Genomic DNA, 22,229 nt, shown 5'->3' on the forward strand with positions numbered 1-22,229 from the left:
TGTCTTGGAATCAACAAATGCTCAAAAAATTGCCTTCGTATCTAACCACTTTCCAAGAATACATTTTAAATATTAGATATTACCTAGTTTTTGGTTATTTTTTTTGTGAAATTTTTCTTTTTAGGTAGGTGCAACAGATATTCGGTATTCGGCCAAATAGTAGGCAACATTCGGCCGAATACCAAATATTCGGCAAAGTGGCCGAATAGGCCGAATACCGAATAGTTGCCGAATATTCGTGGCATCTCTAGTTTAAAAACCTCGGTTGCGCTGTATAGACCAGATAAAAATCGTTCTCAAATAAATTGACATAATCAGGCAACAGCACCGATTACAAACTATCGTTTATTTTAATTTAAAGTTCTCTGCCCACTACACCGTATCATACCATGACCGTGCCGTGAACGTATCAGGCACGGAATGTAACGCGACACGGACTACTATGCCCAACACCGTGTCCACATTGTTTCATGTCCGTACATAACGGGTTTAGTGCCCGTAGTAACCGCGCATCATCCCCATAGCATCCGCCTATACTTAATGCCCGTAGCATCCGCGTTTCATCCCCTTAGTACCCACGTTATATCCGCGAGAGCATGACTCGTCAGAAAGAGTGAGCGAATAGTTATAAGAGTGGTAAGAGCGAGCAAGAAATATAGCAACGCGTTTATAACGGGCTTTAGTACAGTCATTATATCCAAAAAACCGACCCTACCCGTGAATAATTAGTTCTTGGATTTTTTTTTCGTAGGTCCCTCGGGGGGGTCACAGGGAGTGTAAATTCAAAAAGTAGGCTGAATCAGGCTCCTGCGTATATTCGAAAAATAGTTTTTTTCCAAAAAAACGGTTTTTCTTCAATAACTCGGCCATTTTTGATTTTACAGTAAAACCGTAAGGACAAAAATTGTAGGAAATTTGATTCTCTACAAGTTAGTCCAGTCATTATATCCAAAAAACCGTCCCTTCCCGTGAATAATCAGTTCTTGGATTTTTTTTTCGTACGTCCCTCGGGGGAATCACTGGGAGTGTAAATTCAAAAAGTAGACTGAATCAGGGTCCTGTGTATATTCGAAAAACGGTTTTTCTTGAATAACTCGGTCATTTTTGATTTTACAGTAAAACCGTAAGGACAAAAATTTTAGAAAATTTGATTCTCTACAAGTTTGGTCCTCACAATTTTTCTTCTAGGATCGATAGTTTGGAAATAAAATTTGAAAAAAGCGATTAATTCAAAATATTTTCAACATCTCGTTTATTTTCAACTTTACGACATAAATGAAGAGGACTAAACTTGTAGAGAATCAAATTCTGAACAATTTTGGTTCCCACCTTTTTTCCCCCAAAATCGATATTTTAGATATTAAACCTGAAAAACGCGACAAATTCAAAATATTATCATTATCTCCTATGTTCCACGCTTTACGGCGTAAATGAAGGGAAACACTTGTAGAGAATCAAATTTTCTAAAATTTTTGTCCTCACGGTTTTACTGTAAAATCAAAAATGACCGAGTTATTAAAAAAAAATCGTTTTTCGAATATACACAGGACCCTGATTCAGTCTACTTTTTGAATTTACACTCCCAGTAATTCCCCCGAGGGACGTACGAAAAAAAATCCAAGAACTGATTATTCACGGGAAGGGTCGGTTTTTTGGATATAATGACTGGACTAACTTGTAGAGAATCAAATTTCCTACAAGTTTTGTCCTTACGGTTTTACTGTAAAATCAAAAATGGCCGAGTTATTGAAGAAAAACCGTTTTTTTGGAAAAAAAACCATTTTTCGAATATACGCAGGAGCCTGATTTAGCCTACTTTTTAAATTTACACTCCCAGTGACCCCCCCGAGGGACCTACGAAAAAAAAATCCAAGAACTAATTATTCACGGGTCAAAATCTATAATGACTGTACTACTTAGAACGGTCACCATACGCGGTTATAACCCGTATGCCCACCGTTTCGCCGTCTGCACGCACCGTTCTGGCAACGTTGCGTGCCATGCACGGAGCGTTTCGGCACCGGCAAAATATCCACGCCGACAATTCTTGACGGTCCGTGCATGGCACGCGACGGGTATGGTCGGTGACGAAACGGGCTAGTGGGCATAGTCTCATACTTTTTAATACCAAGAATATTTTTTTGCCTGACACGTTCATAGCACGGTCATGGTATGATACGGTGTAGTGTGCAGAGACCTTAAAGGCCAAGCAATATTTGATGACTGTCTCAACAAGAGTAGGTACCGTCGGCAATAAATACGAGTACTATTCTTAGAAAAAAAAAAACCATCGTATATTCCACGTGAAACAAGGATTTAACATGAAAACCAAAATTGAATATTAATGATCATTGATCACTCAGCATTACTAATGTGCCGTCGGAAAGTTACCAAAATTGCGAAATTTCCATAAGGATATATTTCGGCGACTTCTCATATTTTTAATATGGGGATCGAAATTTTACATTTCCAAAATGAAAGTGTCCTTGATTTCATGTGAAAATTTCCGAGAACATTTCAACAGTATCTTTGCAGATCTATTACTCACCATCCATTTGATCCATCCCAATGCCGCTGTCAGGTGTGCCACTTTCTATTTCGCTCATAGAGGGTTCCTTCATCATTATGGAATGTTCATGCTAAAACAAGAATGTAAGTTTAAGAGAAATATATTTAGCTCTCCACCCCCCCTAAACTTTCCTTAATATTACATATAAAATTAAAATCAACTCGCAAGCGCCAAAGATTTCAAAATAAAAGATAGGCCCGATCATATAATGCCGAGTATCATAGATACACACCAACCAACAAGTGTACAAACGCGCAACGCGCACAAACCAACGAAATGGCCCGCTTCGACGGGCCTTACGGGCACTACGAAGCGGGCCATTTCGTTTGTTGGTTGGCACATGAGTTACTCTATGATTTACGATTTGTGCTAGTGTGTTGTGCTACTCTGGCGCAGAACATTGCACTAATACTCCCTATTGTCATAGTCGGGTAAAAGGGCGGCTTTTATGCTTCATCTAGACTCTAGATGCAAAGATTATGTAACTCTAGATTCTAGAGTTACATAATCTTTGCTATCAATAAATACCTGGTTGCTCAGAAGAGAACTATTGGAGTCTTCTTCGTCAGAACTTAATGTCAGTATAACAGGTTCCGGATCTGGTTGTTTCCCTCTGGGCTTTCTAACTCTGGGTGGTTTTTTGTCTTGAACAGGCTAGATAAGAACAAATGTTATTAATTACTTTTCTGAATAAGAAAAAATATTAAACTTTATTTTGACGAATCGCCTGATGGTCAGTGATACCGTCGCCCATGCAACACCACACATTTTTTGAAACATAAACAATGGAAAAAGATCTTACCGTTTTACTATTTAAATTCTTAACTGTGGTCTTTAATAAGTTTAATTTTATTCCATCGCCACAGCTGAAACAAAACTCTTGTTAGACACTCGAGCAAACATTATTATATTTTACTTTCATAAAATAAAAAATAACTCATCGAAAAATATAAAAGTACTCACTTTTGTTTTTCTAAAATTAATTTCTCGGGGTCCTTTTTCTTTTGTTCTACTTTCTTACTTGCTATTGGTACACTTTTAGGTTCTTCAGTAAATACTCGCTTACATCTGCAATGAAAAAAAAGATTAGTAAAGAAAAGATCTAACATGTAGTGTTACTTTATTATGAAAAGAAAACACCTTTGCCAAATGAATTGTTTAAGAATAATGCCCGTGGCTGGCTATTGCTTGACATCGAGAGTTCATTCTGTCTTGTCTTAATATCGTAGTAGCTCACATACACTTAACCCCAAAAAGAAGTAGGTAAGTATAATTTGTTTATTCTAATGTTACAGACAGTCGTTTGCCAGATCACAGTTTGATTTAAAAAATATATAAATACAACATATAATTAAAAAAGTATATACCTTTCGCATCGACTGAAGTCGAATCCCGTGTAGCCGCACGTCTTGCAGAGCGCGAGCATGCCGTCCACGTAGCGCGGCGGCGGCGTGTGCGCCGGAGATTCTGGGCTTTGACTCGCTGCAAATAAGGGCCACTTTAGGAAACTGATTCATGTATAAATATCAAGTTGAGCGAGTCGGCTGTCAGATAAAATAAGTTTTTGCCAAAGCTTTTATCGCTGACTGTACTTTTCTTACGACAGAAAACTAATACTCATCAAGACAATTCTAAAAACCCCTAACACAATTAGGTTGCGTTGTTTCATGACAGAGTTCCTATGGCCACCTCCTGTCTCCATCATCAGATCAGCTCGATGGTACCATAATATTGCATTGTCATCTGATTTATACATGCATGCAAAATTTCAGCTCAATCGGAAACCGGGAAGTGGATCAAATTTAACTTGCAAGATTTGATTACAGACAGACAGACAACGGTTAGGTGAAACTAAAAATAAAAGCTTGTAATATAGCCAGAAAATCTTATTATAACTATCTCATGCCAGTACTACTAGTCTGCTATTATAGCTATAAGATGTATTTGTATAAGGTAAACTACCCTATTACTCCTCCTTGTTTCATTCTCCTCAGTGCTGAGGGTCGTGATCTCCTAGTGGAGCACATGATTCCGGAGCGCAAAAAACTGACCCAACTGCTAAATCAGGTTGAAAGGACCAATTATGGGATTCAGGTGGGTTGTTATAACTGTCAAGTAAAACTACTAATACAATTTGGAAACGGCACTATTCTGAATACTCTCTTTTCGTTCGTGACACCGTTTCACCAATATTGTTAAAGCTTACCAGTTTCAGGGCATGAAGACTTTTCTGGGGTAGACATTTCGCTGCTTTGAGGTTGCAAAGACACATTAGGCGAGCTTCGACTGCTCATATCGCCAACTAGCATCTGTTACACACAAATTATATTTTAGAATGTGAACTGTTCCTTAAAAACACACAAGAGGATTGTTTAGAATGGAAGAACGTTTTCACATTGTCCGATCCGATATCGAAAAAGCAGCTGTTGAGAGTAGCCTATGGCATCAAGTCCTTCTTTCTTGATTTTAAGTTCTCTTCTAAACATTTCATCAATAAATAAATAAATATAAAATGGCACTTTTTAGAATTTTACTTTTTAATTTAATATCCAACGTTCGATATCGAATTGGACAGTGTGAAAACCTGTAATCTTGCATGCCAGTTCTTGCTTAACCCCTTACTGCATGTAATAAAAAATATTTGTTTAAATTTGAACTTTAATAGATGTCAATACAGTTGAATATCATATCTGCCATATATGACATTGTATGCAGTAAAGTCTTAAGTCTAAGAATATTTACTTATACTTACTAAGTTAACAAGTAACATACATTATGGAATAATAGTCTTACCGGATGGTTTTCCAGCAAGTCTTCGATTCTGGAAGTCGAGCCAACTGACACAAAGTAATCAATCTCGCTGCTCGTGTTTTGCATACATTGTATATGAGTATCTTCGGAAAATGGAACGTTCACCTAAAAAAACAACACATTAACTGTGCATGTAATATTTTATAATTTTTATTATAGTGGAATAAATACAGTAAAACCCGTTAGAAGATTCTGAAAGACAAAAACACGTCTTAAGCAGGAGAGCGTCTTAACCGTGATCAGAAAAATGTATGAAAACAAGTCTCCAGAACCAGTGTAAGTTTACGTATTACGCGGGAAGTCGTATTAAACGAGTCTTTCTGTTTATGAGAAAAAAATATTGATGTATAACAAAATAAGTAAATACCTATTTTTAATTTTTAACAAGCAGAAACGTCTGCTAACGTGTGCTGCTGTTAGAAATTTATTCTAAGCTTAAGTAAATACCTGTTCTAAAACCTCTTGGAGCGTACAACTTTCTTTTGGCAGTGTAAATGTGATAAGTCTCTGTTCACCATTTTGTAGGAATATCAACATTTTTGCTGACTGGGGTTCTGACGACTGTTCTGACGGTCCACTTGGTGGCTCATTGTTGTCTGCAGGCCAAGTAAAATAAGATTATTAAACTGCACTGATGATGTAACAGCTTAGCATAACTTGTGTTGTCGCGACTTCAAGTATGAAGTGCGCGCGACAACGCAAGTCATGCTGAATGGTTTTATGGAATTAAAAAACAGTTTGTCTAGGCTGAATCACACAAAACAGCGATATATTATTGCAACACAAATAATTTTAACGGTTAATTTATAATGTAAGGTCTAGGGTGTTGAATAACCAACATCTTGGCGGTGGTGCTGGTTATTCAGCATTCCAAGTAGGATTTAAATCGTACTAGATATTTACTAAGCCTTACCATGCTGAGGCACTTGTTGTGATTGCATAGGAGGTACGCGTTGCACGGGCCGTTGCTGCTCTTTGCTACGCACCAGCGTTTGGCGGCCATTATCCCTGGAGAACAATCAATAAGTCAAAATATGTCAGCATTTCAATTTTTTGGGATGGTATCTTTAAACTTTAAGCTCATTCCTTGTCATCGTGACGTACTTATACAAGTGACTAAACTTTGTAGTTGAGACTATTGGCTCACTGACTCTGGCTAATGTTGACCCAAAATGAGACTGCCTCCGACACCGACTTTGACTTGGCGCCACTTTTATCGGTCCTGATACACTACTTCTCGCCGATAGTATGCCATGTCGCTCCAGCGATACCTCTTGTTCGACAGGACGTCCTGCTAGACAGCCCAGGTACGCTCTTTTCACCTTCCCATCTTCATTCTTCATCCATTCTCTCAAGATGGCCTAGCTAACTCTGTGTAGTTACCTAGGTTGCTGCAGTTGTGGCTGCGCCCCCGGCACGCGCATGCCGGGCTGGTGGATCCGCTTCTACTACGCCAGCGTCATCCTCTGCCCAGTGGATAGCGTCAGCAGCTGCCGCTCGTCCTCCGCGTCCATCTTCATCTGGTCTCTCAAGATGGCCTAGCTAACTCTGTGTAGTTTTAGTTACCTAGGTTGCTGCAGTTGAGGCTGCGCCCCCGGCACGCGCATGCCGGGCTGGTGGATCCGCTTGTACTCCGCCAATGTCATCCTCTGCCCAGTGGATAGCGTCAGCAGCTGCCGCTCGTCCTCCGCGTCTGTCTCCATCAGGACTTGGTGCGTGTGCGGCTGCTGCTCGTAGGCCATCTGCTGATTAAGGATTTTTAACAGTTAATAATCAATTTAGTTTATATAATAATCATAACACAAAATCGTTACAAACTTACAAAAATCATACACATACAAAAAACAACTTTTAATAGTAATTTCTAGTTCTAATCAGACCCCCAACTTGAATTTTACATATTGGAATTTTCATAAGATATCAAGAAAAAAAAGTGTCCCTAATTTTTTTTTGTCCGTTTTGTTACGGTCCCAGACGAATTTCCTTAAAACTTAATCATCAAATACACCCAACCCAAAACATTAAGGGATTTTATTCTCGTCAAAAATTAAAGAGCTCGTGAATCTCATGATTCTGAGTATTCCCAAATCCCAATATCCAATGCTAAAACAAAAGTTGGGGGTACAATTTTAAATACAAATCAAAGTCAATCTTAAAATCTACTTAAATAATTTACATACAATTTCCTAACTTAAAATCTAAACATATTACTAATATACTATCCTACTTACACTATCAGCCCCATTCCGACCCCCACCCAGCCCAAAAGTGCCAAAGATGCTAGCGGCATTACCGCGCTGGATGGCAAGCGATATCTGTTGGACTAGATAGGAGCCTGAACGGGGATCGCCTCCTCTGTCACGTAGACGCCGCCCCAAGTCTCTAATCAACCTCTTGGCCTCCGAACGCGGCCCCGCAGTTTAAATAGAAATGCTCTTATAACTGAATATTGCCTAACTTATTACCTGCTGATAGCCCAACTGCGGACTGTAGTTCATTTGCTGATGAGTTGAAGCCTGCGGTCGTATCTGCGGTGATGGTGAATGGTACTGCTGGGGTATAGCGGGTTCGTTGACAGTATGTTTCGTTAGTATAGCGGCTGTTATGCTCTCTTCGAGATCATCCATGTCATTAGCATTATTCGGTTGAACGATGACTTTCTTTGATTGTTGCTGCTGTTGTTGGTGCGGGGAGGAGCGCTGAGGTATCACAGTGAGGGTGTTCTGCATGGGACCGTTCTGGTTTGGTTGTTGGACTACATTGTGCTGCATCATGGACTGGTTTCCTTGCGTCACAATAGTTCCTTGTTGGGTTATGATGCGCGTCGCTTGATTTTGATTTTGCTGGTTAAGTAGGAGTTGTTGCTGTAATAGAAAAAGTTTTTAAATAGGAGCCTATCGTGAAGAGGCTTTGACTATTTGTAAATCTAGTTTCGCATGTCAGTGGACCATAGTTTTTACCCTTTGTGTACGGAACTCTAAAAATGTACAAGGTATATGTATGTGTATCAGTGGCGGCGAGTCCATAAAAGCCGATTCCCACTGACTTGGCCTGTTTATGGACGTTTGAGCAGAGTTGTAAAGGAAATATGTAAGCCAAATTAGCCCCGGCTTGCATATGGATATGTTTGACACGCCGCCACTGATGTGTATGTGACTATATATGTTGGTCTTCTCCACATTGTGTGAATACTTACTTGTTGTGTAGCGAGCTTCAGTTGATTAAACTGTTGTTGTTGTTGCTGCTGGTGAACTTGTTGCTGGTTCATAGCCTGCTGTTGGTTCACGAGCTGGTTCACGTGTGAGGAAAGCTGATGTTGCTGGTGCTGCTGCTGCTGCTGCTAAAATGAGAAGGGAATATGTGAATTTCATCATCATCATCATCAGCCTACTCTCGTCCACTGCTGGACATAGGCCTCTCCTATTGCACGCCATTGAGCACGATTTGCTGCCTCTGATCCATCTCTTGCCAGCCGCCTTGCGAATTGCATTTAGTCTGAGGGCGTCCTACGCTACGTGATGTGAATTTAAAGGTGGTTAAAGGGGGAGTAAATGTGGATTCTGTTTTCTAATTATAATATTGGGATGTTCAAACACCTAATTAGAAATGTACTAATTTCCACAGTGTGACTGTGAAATAATATCTAGGAAAGAGTCCTAGATATTATGGAGCTTCATTCTTAGACCATTTATTGCCAAACTACTTGGGATCGGAATGTCCAGTCTCAAGCAATCCTGCAACTTTCACCGACATGAGAAATTTGGGACGAAAAATTTGCCAAGGATTTTCCTAGCGATTTCACGGATCATAACATAACTACAAGTACATCGATCTCGCCGCGATCCGTGTGCGCTTCGACTTACGATTATCAGGCAAGACTGATGTTGACTGAATAGTGTTCCTTTCATACCTAGTTCAACCAGGCTGGTTGATGGGCGACGAGCTCGGCGGACGGTTCTGCTGTGCGTGATGGGGGTACACCCCCCCCCCCTCCCGCCCGGCGTCACGTCACCACCACCCTGCAGACTGCAGTGTACGTACCTGGTTGATGGGAGTGTGGTCTGCAGGATTGCTCACGCGCAGCGCGCTAGTGCCGCCTAGCGTCACGTTGACTACACCCTGCAGACTGAGCTGTACGGACCTGGTTGATGGGAGTGCGCGGTCTCGGCGGGCGGTGTTGTTGCGCGTGAGGGTTGAGCAGGCGCGGCTCGGCGCGCACGCCGCCCGCGACCCCCGGCGCCCGCGCCGTCGCGCGCGGCGTGCTCACGCGCAGCGCGCTAGTGCCGCCTAGCGTCACGTTGACTACACCCTGCAGACTGAGCTGTACGGACCTGGTTGATGGGAGTGCGCGGTCTCGGCGGGCGGTGTTGTTGCGCGTGAGGGTTGAGCAGGCGCGGCTCGGCGCGCACGCCGCCCGCGACCCCCGGCGCCCGCGCCGTCGCGCGCGGCGTGCTCACGCGCAGCGCGCTAGTGCCGCCTAGCGTCACGTTGACTACACCCTGCAGACTGAGCTGTACGGACCTGGTTGATGGGAGTGCGCGGTCTCGGCGGGCGGTGTTGTTGCGCGTGAGGGTTGAGCAGGCGCGGCTCGGCGCGCACGCCGCCCGCGACCCCCGGCGCCCGCGCCGTCGCGCGCGGCGTGCTCACGCGCAGCGCGCTAGTGCCGCCTAGCGTCACGTTGACTACACCCTGCAGACTGAGCTGTACGGACCTGGTTGATGGGAGTGCGCGGTCTCGGCGGGCGGTGTTGTTGCGCGTGAGGGTTGAGCAGGCGCGGCTCGGCGCGCACGCCGCCCGCGACCCCCGGCGCCCGCGCCGTCGCGCGCGGCGTGCTCACGCGCAGCGCGCTAGTGCCGCCTAGCGTCACGTTGACTACACCCTGCAGACTGAGCTGTACGGACCTGGTTGATGGGAGTGCGCGGTCTCGGCGGGCGGTGTTGTTGCGCGTGAGGGTTGAGCAGGCGCGGCTCGGCGCGCACGCCGCCCGCGACCCCCGGCGCCCGCGCCGTCGCGCGCGGCGTGCTCACGCGCAGCGCGCTAGTGCCGCCTAGCGTCACGTTGACTACACCCTGCAGACTGAGCTGTACGGACCTGGTTGATGGGAGTGCGCGGTCTCGGCGGGCGGTGTTGTTGCGCGTGAGGGTTGAGCAGGCGCGGCTCGGCGCGCACGCCGCCCGCGACCCCCGGCGCCCGCGCCGTCGCGCGCGGCGTGCTCACGCGCAGCGCGCTAGTGCCGCCTAGCGTCACGTTGACTACACCCTGCAGACTGAGCTGTACGGACCTGGTTGATGGGAGTGCGCGGTCTCGGCGGGCGGTGTTGTTGCGCGTGAGGGTTGAGCAGGCGCGGCTCGGCGCGCACGCCGCCCGCGACCCCCCGGCGCCCGCGCCGTCGCGCGCGGCGTGCTCACGCGCAGCGCGCTAGTGCCGCCTAGCGTCACGTTGACTACACCCTGCAGACTGAGCTGTACGGACCTGGTTGATGGGAGTGCGCGGTCTCGGCGGGCGGTGTTGTTGCGCGTGAGGGTTGAGCAGGCGCGGCTCGGCGCGCACGCCGCCCGCGACCCCCGGCGCCCGCGCCGTCGCGCGCGGCGTGCTCACGCGCAGCGCGCTAGTGCCGCCTAGCGTCACGTTGACTACACCCTGCAGACTGAGCTGTACGGACCTGGTTGATGGGAGTGCGCGGTCTCGGCGGGCGGTGTTGTTGCGCGTGAGGGTTGAGCAGGCGCGGCTCGGCGCGCACGCCGCCCGCGACCCCCGGCGCCCGCGCCGTCGCGCGCGGCGTGCTCACGCGCAGCGCGCTAGTGCCGCCTAGCGTCACGCTACCTACACCCTGCAAGGTAATTACCGTTTATTTTCTAATTCAGTTATGCTCTAAGTTTCCTAGGATAGCGGTGCCGTCATATAGCGGCCTCCTTCATACAAATACTAAGACATCCATATTTAGCCGTATTATTTAGTACGGAGACGGCCTAACCCGATCTTTAGAGGTCAAAGTCTGAGAAAGCAGTGTAGTTACACCAAGAAAAGTTTGCAGCGATTTTGATAGCCCACGCATTTCAAGTGTTATTTTAAACGTCAAAATTCTATGAAATGATGACGGATGAATAACACTTGCACTGCGTGGGCTATCAAAATCGATGCTATTCTTGCTGTTACTATATCAGCCCGTTTGGCCATCACGCGCCAGATACTCAACCGCAGAGTACCCCGAGTCCCTCACGCTTCATTGGGCTCTGTATCCACTGTTTTCGTATTCGAAAATCATGCACCCTATTGTGAATCTTGTAAACAAATATTATAAACTTCTTTTGCTCAATTTTCGTGTAACAAGCACGTGAAGTGCGTTATTTGGTGGACTCTTCCAAAGCGCCGTATATATTTTGAATCAGAAAATAAAACATACAAAACAAAGTATAATTTTTGTAAGGAACTTTTCATACCGTAAAAAACCCGCTTGCAAAATTGCTTACGCATCTTATCTATCTTTGAAATACAGCCTGGCAAAAAAGAGTAAAATTTAAAAAGTGCAACACCGTCCTTTTCAAATCAATTTATATAAGAGAACGGCACGACACTACAGTGTTGCCACTTTTTAATTTCTTCTCTTTTTTGTCAGGCTGTATGTGTATGTATTGTATACCCTAATATTAAGCTATATATTACGTAACGTGATAAGCAAAACTGACCTGCTGGGGATTCAGAAGCCGCGTCTGCATCTGCGGGCCGGAGGTGGGCGGCCGCACCGGCAGCGTCACCGAACCCACAGTACCCACCTGCTGGTGTTGGGGGTTCAGCACACGCGTCTGCATCTGTGGGTTGGGCATGGGCGGGCGCACGGTGGGCCGCCGCGGCCGCACGGTCCGCACTGGCGTCCGTACGAGGGTCACAGAGCCCGGGCTGCTCAGCGCCTGGTTTAGGAGCTTCGGGGGGGCTTGGCGTGTTGGTGTGCCCTGTGTCAAAAATTAGAGGTTACTATGCTTTTGGCAATCCTGAAACATATTCTATCTGGTCAAAAATACACTTAAAAATAAGTTAGCTCTTGGGAATTGGGCTCTGTTCCCGAAGGTTAAAGATGGATTGGATATCGGATATATCAATATTAGGGGCATTCGGGAACACGAAAGATTAATTACAACATAAACCCCACTTTTTTTTTATGGTCACAGACAAATACGCCGCAAATTAGGATGATCTAACTCTCGTCGGTAAAATATTAAAATTTTAGGGTTCATTACCAAAAACAACCAAAATAGGCCAACAGTTTATCTTAGATCACAGAAACAACTTAATTGATAACGAAAAAATAGAAGGAAACTAAGAATTTCATTTATAATCGCTTAAAAATAGTTTAAAAAATGATAAGCATTTAAAAGTCATACCAGAACGTCACTAGTATAAAAATAGCATGTCGGATGTGATGATGATGACCAAAATTTCATACAAAATACAACCCAACTTACAGCTTGGTTAATATACGCGGCGTGCATAACAACTTGCTGGTGCTGTATCTGTTGCTGCGGAATATGCTGCTGGTGTTGTTGCTGCTGCTGTTGTAAATGCTGCTGCAATTGCTGTTGCTGCAACTGCTGCATGTGTATGTTGTGCTGGTGCTGCTGCAATTGCTGCATGAGTTGGGATTGCTGCGTGGCTGCCCGCGGCATTTGTTGTTGTTGCGGCTGTTATAAATAACAAAAAGATTAGTGTATAGAGAGTTACTGTTATGGTGAATTATGTAGCCACAGTACATTTACTGCCATCTTTCGAAAGAAGATTAAAACTGTTAGAACGCCATGTGATTTTGATCCTTATTCATTCACTGATATGTCTTAACTTGTTAAATATTAATATTAGCGCTATCTACTCGAGAGTAGGCTGAAGGTTATGGCGCCATCGCTCGAAAAGATTGCACCATACCTTTGGCCTAGTGTCGACACTAAGTTTTCATCTTCTGTCGAACGGTGGCAGTAAATTTACTGGGGCTACATAATTTACTTTGACAAGCCGCCTCAATTTCAAATTCTCTTTGTAAATACATTACGAATGATTATTTTATGTGGCAACATGATAGGAAATACTGAGTGTAATAATACTAATAAATAATTACTTATGTGTAATTAATAATTGTGTGTGTGTGTGTGTGTGAACAATTATGTGTTGTTTTTTTGGTATGAAAATAGCATGGGATGAGGCTGTTTAGACTAATAACCTAAATACCCTGGCCTTCAGTTATATTGACGGCTCATGCAATGGAAATTGGCTAGTATTCGGTGCTAGCTTTGTTGGTCACAAGGCGATTTACATGAATTAGATGCAATGCAAAACACCTTCTTATATTAGTCAGAATACGCTCAATGGCATACAGAGATCTCAACAACAACCAATCGAAGTCCAACAGTCGGAATCCGAATTCAGATTGTCAGTTCACTCATGTATAGTTCGCGTTTTTAGCATTAGAAAGAAGCACAACGAAGGTAAGCGATCTTGACATGTCTTTTAATTGAATTGATTGATTCATACTTGTTACATATGTGACGTTATCTATGAAAAGGGGCCTTATTGTCGATGGCGCTTACGCCATTATTAACGAAGCTCCCATATGAATGCCGCGCGACGCTGTGCGGCGTAAGCGCCATCGACAATAAGGTCCCTTTTAATAGAAAATGCCCCATATTAAAACGTGTTTTTCAATTAAAAGACGCGTCAAGTTAGTTTACCTTTTTTCTAATGCTAAAAAAAAGAACTACAAATAGCAAATTTAATGGTTACCGGCTGCGGGGCATGTTGCGGTGGCGGAGGGGGCGGGGGCTGCGGCGGCGGCTGCTGCGCCGGGTGTATCACCGTCGGCTGAGACAGCACATGCGCAGGGCTCACCAACTGAAAATGGCACGCCTTTTACTTATACATGCCTAGTACCTGGCAAGCTTAAGGGCTGATTTAGACGGCGCGCGAACTCGCATGCGATTTTAGTTACATTGCGGACTGTTGATTACGTCCAATTCAGCCGACCAATCAAAACCCGCAATGGTATGAAATTCGCATGCGAGTTCTCGCATGGTCTAAATCAGCCCTTATGCTCGTTGTTATCGTCCTTTTCTATCCCAGATATTAAAATGTTAGTACGATTAGCCGATTCACTACCCAATGAACCTAATTTTGTACTAAGGGTCTAGCCGTGTTTGTATGGGGCATCGGCCCCAGAAGCCAAATTGATTGCCGTTTTGCCAATTTATTAGGCCAGATGTAAGATGCAATTTCACCAAAAAAATAACCCTAAAATGCTGCAGGTTTTTGAGAAAATTAAAAAAAAAGAAAATTGGTTTTCATTTTTTTTTATCTAAACTACCAAACCGATTTTTTTGTAACTTATACACATTATGTAAGTAATCTAGATGAATTATTAAAAAAAAAATGGAGTTCCAAATATCCTTATAATTAGTAATATTTTCACTTATAATTTTTCAAAATTTTTTTTTTTATATTTCCGAAATAGGGACACCCACCAATTTTGGGTATTTTATGTATACATTAATGTTCTATAACATATATTTTTTTCAAAAATATTCATTTGGCTCAACAGGGTAAAAATACCGTATGTATGTAATGTATGAACAGATACAACCGGGAGAACTCCCGGTCCCATATCGACCACCGCGCCGCTCTGTACGAATTTGAATTTCGAACGTAACAAATTGCTAAAATGGACTATATTATTGGCTGTATGCGGCTTGGTTGTCGTCGCGTCACGAAATTAAAAAGGCGGAAAACGCGACTCATTAAAAAGTTCCGTTTTAATATGAGCTGCGTTAATATTGATCTTGCAATGGAAAAAAAGGAGATTATACACAAAATATTTTCAAAATCTCCAAGATCGTTACATTACTACGTTCTTAGCAATATCTGCAAACGGCTTCGAGAATATGCGATTGATTATATAGAAAAAAGCCCGCTGTCCTTAGAGGAAAACGTAAGCCCTTATAGGATCACTCGTGCGTCTGTCTGTCCGTCTGTCACAGCCTATTTTCTAAAAAGCCAAAAAATGACCATTCCCCCCTCTTTATCTTCGAAACTACTGGGTCTAAAATTTTGAAAAAAATACTCAAAATAGTTCTTTACCTATAAATGACAGGAAAACCTATTAGAAATGTGCAGTCAAGCGTGAGTCGGACTTATGTACGGAACCCTAGAAACTCCGCATACAGCCAATAATAATATAGTCCATTTTAGCAATTTGTTACGTTCGAAATTCAAATTCGTACAGAGCGGCGCGGTGGTCTATATGGGACCGGGAGTTCTCCCGGTTGTGTCTGTTCATACATTACATACATACATACGGTATTTTTACCCTGTTGAGCCAAATGAATATTTTTGAAAAAAATATATGTTATAGAACATTAATTTATACATAAAATATCCAAAATTGGTGGGTGTCCCTATTTCGGAAATATAAAAAAAAAATTTTCGAAAAATTAAAAGTGAAAATATTACTAATTATAAGGATATTTGGAACTCCATTTTTTTTTTAATAATTCATCTAGATTACTTACATAATGTGTATAAGTTACAAAAAAATCGGTTTGGTAGTTTAGATAAAAAAAATGAAAACCAATTTTCTTTTTTTTTAATTTTCTCAAAAACCTGCAGCATTTTAGGGTTATTTTTTTGGTGAAATTGCATCTTACATCTGGCCTAATAAATTGGCAAAACGGCAATCAATTTGGCTTCTGGGGCCGATGCCCCATACAAACACGGCTAGACCCTTTGATACAAATCGTAAAGCAGATTGGTCAAACTTTGGAGATCTGTCATTTTAGTAGGTACCTAATATCTGAAAACAAGGTTTAGTTATGAAAATAAAATGTTTATTAACAACAAAAAAGATAATATATGTACTATAACATGCTTGAACTACAGGTATAAATGCTACTTTCAAATGTCATCTACCGCGTTGGTAAAATCGGGTTTCATTTTAGCACCTGTCTAGAATACAAAAGATAGGGCTTAGGAAAAACCCGACAGATTGTCGACAACGAAAAGCACAAAGTTGTTTTTATCTAGTAATTATTTACATGAAAAATCTAGACAAAATTGAATGGACTCATTATGACTGAATTCGTTCATAGTGGTCATGTAACTTTGCTGCTGGGTGCACTTAAGGAGATTGCTTCATGTAATAAATAATAACAAGCAATATACATATTTCAAAGTTATACAGATACCCTGTATGTGTATATCCATGGCAACCCAACAACTGGCCGTTGATCGCCATTTGTTGGGTTGCCATGGATATACACATGACCCACCCCATAGTACAATTAAACAAGAAATTTTCCCCCGAACGATTTCTCAACACTGCGTCACACCAATGCTGTTACTGATTAGTAGTTTTTATAGATTATCGTACGTCTACGTCGTATTTTAGCCGCAAAAGTACTACTTTTTTGATGATTTTTTTTTAATAGCTATACTTAATTTAGAAGCAATAAGAGAATAAATACCTACACCAGGATATCGAGCTGCTATTTATGTTTTTTTAATCTGTAATATCCATACAATACTGGTGATATAGCGTACAAAAATAATGGATAGTTCATCAGTTCAAAACATTGTATTCATGTTTTATTATAGTGTCGCTCAGTCACTTTCAAATTAACAGAACACAAAATGTACAGTATAAGTTAGCCCATGAAGCCAATCGCACCCCACCCATGAGTCCGTTGACGAAGTTTTGAGACATTGATGTTACGAGAAATACCAGATGACAGGAAGGACAGGATATGTATGCACAAGCGAATTAAATTAGGTACTATACCATGACCCAGTCTGCATTGTTAAATGTGGAAAGCATTGAAGCATATTAAAAGGTGAAATATTCAGTTGATAACCAAAACTGTCATTATTAGTTTTAGCTTAGATTTGTCAGCAGCAGAAATGGATTAACGGACCAGGTGTCCAAAATTATCTACACGCGCTCATATTATCCTCTTCGCAACATGTTGTATTCAGGTAACTTTGAACTTTTAACCCTTCTACTGCTGACTGTAGTTCAGTACTTATCCATACTGTTAAAAAACTTTAAAGACGAATTTGTTAGGCAGTAAATTCTGGTTGTCGACCAGAGTAAGTGCAAAATTAATCACTTACTGTGAAAAAAGGTTACAAATAGCCTATGTAATTAAAATAAAGATATTAGATGAGCCAGTCAGATGCAAGCTGAAACACGGAAAACCTATCATCTTGAGTGAAAAACAAAATATAATACATATTGCATTAGAATAATTTTTGACGTAATCAATTCCAATTTCCAATAATGTTCATTTATAATTTTATATTATGAACTCATTTTATTTTAGCAACTATTATTTATTATTAACATTTTCTATTTATTTTTAGTTGAAATCAGTGACGTCAAAAAACATTTATTTTTTGTACAAAAAGTAGAACTCGCGTGACGTCAGCGTCTTCTAAGTATTTTAATATTCAGAATTTTTCAATCTTTAGAGTACCTACCCAATGATGGGGATTTTTTCACTGTATATATTTGTACACAAGACACCATTAAGTAGCAAACCATTACAAGACTTGTATTTTTTATATGACTATTAAAAATTGAAATAATCAACAACTAAATGTTTCCTTTGTATATTTTAGAATAATTTTAAGTTGTAATCAAGGAAATAATAAAAAATACAATCTTATAACAAATTAAAAATGATATTGGCGGTTTTCAAAAAAGTGTGTAAAAAAGCAGTTTTGTTTTGTCTCCAGTCCCATTACATTTACCCAAATCCGAACTTAGTGACATAATCAAACCATTTTTATGAAATCCACCATCTATTGCCTACATATAGCCAGATCTAGCATTAACTAAATAATACAATCACGTTTCTACGTCTGTATCTAATACAATGAACTTAAAGATATCACAAAAATAAAAGTTAACCAGAAGTAATCAAAGTAGAAATAAGAAATTACCATAAAAATTATATAAACTTATTTTCCAGGTATAAGTTATGTCACATCCATAGGATGTTTATAAAATGTTGGTGTTTAGTATCCTTGCTTTGTTACAATTCTTAAATTCAAAAGCATTAGAGATAAATTTGATGAAATTTAATTCCATATTATAATAAAGAAATATTATAAGTCACAAACATAAATTTCTATAAGTTTTAGTCATCAAACTATAGTTCGTTTTTTTTAGCATTAGAAAGAACTTGCAAGAAGGTAAGCGATCTTGACATGTCTTTTAATTGAAAAACGCTTTTTAAAAATCAGTGACTATTACTTATGAAAGCAGAAGAATTATAAATGATCGTATTAGATTCATAATTGTTACATATTTGCCGTAACTAATTTTTAAAATGTGACTTCATTAAAAGACTCACCACATTGTTTACCTTATTTCTAATGCTAAAAAAAAAACGAAGTATAAGTTCTTAAAGCCGAACCCACGATCAATTGTAGCTGTATTTAATGTGAGACAACAATTTTGCGGCCAAGAGCTTCCCGGGCAATTTTTTTTATGGAAATGATATTAGCAGGGATCTGCAAACCTTTTGACCGGAGGGTCATGGTCAGGCTTTGGGCGCTACTGCTTTGTTTCCGCGGGCCGGATTATACAGCCTTTGGTTCACCTACATTCTTTCAGCGGGTCAAAAGTGCAAGATTTGAATCGCGTACGCCGAAGTACGGAAACCCTTGGGATGTAGGAATTGAAGGAAATGGGACTAAAAGTGCTGGATATTATTTTATGGAACTGAGAATCACCTGGAGTTAGAAACAAAAGAACAATGCTATGGTAAGGTAACATGTAGGTAAATTAATGTAGGAAAGACAAGGTAGGTAAAATAATGTGAACAGTAGTGTTTCTTGTACCTTTAGTTACCAAGTGTTTGTTATTCCAAGCTTTTGCAACTAATTCAACAACAAAATTATTAAAAGCATACTTTCTAAATGAAATTAATCAATTTACATAACGGCATGTTAAGTGTGAACCACATAAAAATAGATCACAGTCTCATGCTAAGCAGGGTCTATCTAGAATTGCGTTGAGTCTACTAAGAGTACAAATATTATAGTATATGTGTACTATGAAATGCACAATTATCTAGACAACATACATGTTGAGGGTGTTGTGGAGAGGACTGTTGCATCATAGATGCGTCAATGATTTGCTGAGCCTGTTGCAAGACAACCTGAGCATCCACTGGTAAATCAGATGTGTAGTAAACCTACAAATAAATTGTATATAAACAAACTTATATTATATAACATTTATCTAACACAAACTTACTAATAAAGAACTCTTGTATCTCAGGATGAGTATTCCTATTCCTAATAAAGACTGCACTCATTGGACATAAGTTAATTTTGTCATAAAATAAATAGAGATAGAAATATTATATTGGTTAAATATATGAAGATAAAAATTTTGAAAAATAATGTTAGCATGCTATAGTTAGTAAAGAAACATCAGAAGTAGTTTGAGAAGCATTGCAGTCATCCAATCAACACACTAAAATGAATTGAAATAGAGGAATTTTTTATATAGAAATATTTTAATTTATGTCCAAGTTGTTTTTAAGAAAACAGTTTACAGATACACCACATAAGTTCTCCCTTCCAATAGTAAAGAAATATCATTTATTGACATAATGGTACTTTACCTCGATACAACATAGAATTTATTTTTAGGCAAATAAATGACCTTTAATGGGAGACCTACACCTAAGCAAGCAAAGTAAAAACACATTCATTTTGCTTCTTTTATACAAAGAAATGGGGGATACAGGCAGCATTTGCAATACTTGCTGATTTTTTCAATAAAATATTAATTGTAAAATTCAATAGACCTTTAATATTGGGTTATTAAAATTGGAAGTATGAATACTATATTACAGTGCTATAATCATTAACATGTTCTATAATATCTTTATCTTGCTTTCCTCGATATGCTTATATTTGATATAGTTTCACTTTTATTATGGTGTTAACCAAATATTTAAAGGATGCATATAATAACTCAGAAATGTGTCTTGTAGACACATGTGGGTCCTTGACCTGAAATTTGAGTATCTAAATTTCAAACCCTAATAGTAGGTTATGCTCATCTTACTAGATTTAAAGTCACAAACCTAAATTTACCACATTTGTTTCAAATAAATCATCAAATACATATGATTAACCGGTTTCTGTCTGAAACCTGCTAGTCATTATGAGACAATTGCTGTACTATCATATTACTAGCTACGCTTACTTGTCTGTGCAACGCCTGGTGCTGTTGCTGTTGCTGCTGCTGCTGCTGTTGTTGTTGTTGTTGGAAGTCTGTTGGCGGGGGCGGTGGTGGAGGGTCATGGCGGATGATGTACTGCTGCTGGTATTGCAGGCCACCATCGCCCACAACTAGTTGAGGTTGGACTCCTTCGCTTACTATGATATCATTAGGCTGATCTGCTGGCTGGACCACCACCTTTACAGGTAAATAGTTTTAATAGTGCAAATGTAATGTGAAAAAACTGTTCGGACACTATCAAAATGAATGGGATTGGTATCATGTGTCTTCATTACCATCACTACACTATAAATAGTTGTAGTGTCTAGATTGAAATAAAATATTAGATTTAACCAAATACAATATGGATTGTCTGGTGACTACCAAAATTCACTAATTAAACTATTTTGCAATAGGCTTGATAGAATAATTTTAGTACCAAGACAGGAAATTTCTGAAGATATGCTAGTAAGATTTATCAACATACAAAATAGACATGTAATGGTTAAATAAAAAACAAGATAAGTGATTAAATTAAGTAATTAAACAATGAGAAATAATGTGTGAAAGAATAGATGGGCATTTAACAATTTTATAACTGGATTGATAACCACATTCAATAAACACTGATTGCTGTTTTTTTTTTATTAGTGACAGTTCCTAGATATTGAGCAGTTGTATTTTTTATGACATTATCTAGGAATTATATGGTGTTGTAGCAATGTAATAGTAGCCTACCTGTTGTTGAGAATACTGCTGATCATCTTGATTAACCAAGCAAATGTTAGGACAATATCTTTGTAGATCTTCAAGAGTAAGTGTCGTGCGTCCGGCTTGTCCAACTATCTGATAATATTGAGCCATTGCAATAAGCCTTAGCCTGAAAAAAAAACATCATTTGTCACACACACAACACCTTGATGCAAGTTAAAATATTGAAAATCATAAATTGTTATACTCAAAACGAACATGTAATCAAACGTAACTTTCCTTATACAATTTGTTTACATCAATCACAATTTTAGTAAATTAATTACGTGAACCACTTCAGTCACTGACCTAATGATAATGTACAGAAACAAATGTTAAAATGTGTAAAACGTTGAACAAACCCCTTAAAAGATGACAGATATTCATACACCCTTCCCTACGGGGCAGTACGTACACAACCCAGAACCAATGACTTCGTAAACCGTAAGAAGACTCAACTATGGCGACGACACATCGACCGTTTTACGATCTAAAGATTCACCGCACTTTTCGTGTTATGATGTTTTAATTTATTACAATAGTGTCAACAAGAGCATTTTCGATTATAATATCAAGAGATATAACGAAATGGCTTCGATTCCTTTGATACAACCTAAATTATGTCCTGAAAGATCATTGCATGAAAATCAAAGATGTAAACGTATATCTCACCAATATTAACGTTGGACATTTTAAATGCCGTATTTATCCATTAAAATAGCAACTATTTAACACGAAATTGTAAATTTTTAACTCAAACGCCAAATCCAGAAGCAATTTACATTATGGCGTGTGTGTCACTTTTTTTTTATAATTGTATGTTTTTTA

At 40.2% G+C, this 22,229-nt stretch overlaps 2 protein-coding genes across 3 annotated transcripts in view; both read right to left on the minus strand.

Annotated features, from left to right (window-relative positions):
• Window positions 1–9,687, minus strand: part of LOC134666031 (uncharacterized) — a 31,230-nt gene extending 21,543 nt beyond the window's left edge. Inside the window, exons 1-13 of one of the 2 annotated variants that reach the window (XM_063523135.1) lie at window positions 9,522–9,687; window positions 8,577–8,717; window positions 7,846–8,244; window positions 6,947–7,125; window positions 6,294–6,388; window positions 5,828–5,976; window positions 5,363–5,485; window positions 4,776–4,878; window positions 3,937–4,051; window positions 3,533–3,637; window positions 3,372–3,435; window positions 3,098–3,223; window positions 2,549–2,639 (exon numbers count right to left, since the gene is read on the minus strand). In XM_063523135.1, the coding sequence (XP_063379205.1) occupies window positions 2,549–2,639; window positions 3,098–3,223; window positions 3,372–3,435; window positions 3,533–3,637; window positions 3,937–4,051; window positions 4,776–4,878; window positions 5,363–5,485; window positions 5,828–5,976; window positions 6,294–6,388; window positions 6,947–7,125; window positions 7,846–8,244; window positions 8,577–8,648 (1,621 nt within the window). In that variant the 5' untranslated portion in view covers window positions 8,649–8,717; window positions 9,522–9,687. Of the gene's footprint in view, window positions 1–2,548; window positions 2,640–3,097; window positions 3,224–3,371; window positions 3,436–3,532; window positions 3,638–3,936; window positions 4,052–4,775; window positions 4,879–5,362; window positions 5,486–5,827; window positions 5,977–6,293; window positions 6,389–6,763; window positions 6,899–6,946; window positions 7,126–7,845; window positions 8,245–8,576; window positions 8,718–9,521 lie in introns of those variants that run through there. The other variant, XM_063523136.1, reaches the window with a different exon arrangement.
• LOC134666237 (ataxin-2 homolog) lies at window positions 9,468–22,229 on the minus strand. The gene is made up of 13 exons (XM_063523389.1): window positions 22,074–22,229; window positions 21,390–21,531; window positions 20,637–20,849; window positions 19,501–19,611; window positions 14,147–14,254; window positions 12,841–13,056; window positions 12,067–12,330; window positions 11,039–11,210; window positions 10,853–10,998; window positions 10,515–10,798; window positions 10,282–10,471; window positions 9,902–10,069; window positions 9,468–9,689 (listed from the first exon to the last, which is right to left on the minus strand). Exons 2-13 carry the CDS (start codon window positions 21,513–21,515, stop codon window positions 9,468–9,470), a joined length of 2,220 nt encoding a protein of 739 aa, XP_063379459.1. The 5' UTR covers window positions 21,516–21,531; window positions 22,074–22,229.

This window comes from Cydia fagiglandana, chromosome 7, assembly GCF_963556715.1.
Source record: "Cydia fagiglandana chromosome 7, ilCydFagi1.1, whole genome shotgun sequence".
Taxonomy (NCBI): domain Eukaryota; kingdom Metazoa; phylum Arthropoda; class Insecta; order Lepidoptera; family Tortricidae; genus Cydia; species Cydia fagiglandana.

Bases quoted from the DNA above. Each gene is read 5' to 3' on its own strand.
- LOC134666237 (XM_063523389.1), bottom strand. From the start codon at position 21,515: ATGGCTCAATATTATCAGATAGTTGGACAAGCCGGACGCACGACACTT. The intron at 20,850-21,389 runs GTAGGCTACTAT...TTACCTGTAAAG, and splicing joins AGCAGTATTCTCAACAACAG to GTGGTGGTCCAGCCAGCAGA. The intron at 10,070-10,281 runs GTCCGTACAGCT...CTCAGTCTGCAG, and splicing joins CGCGCACTCCCATCAACCAG to GGTGTAGTCAACGTGACGCT.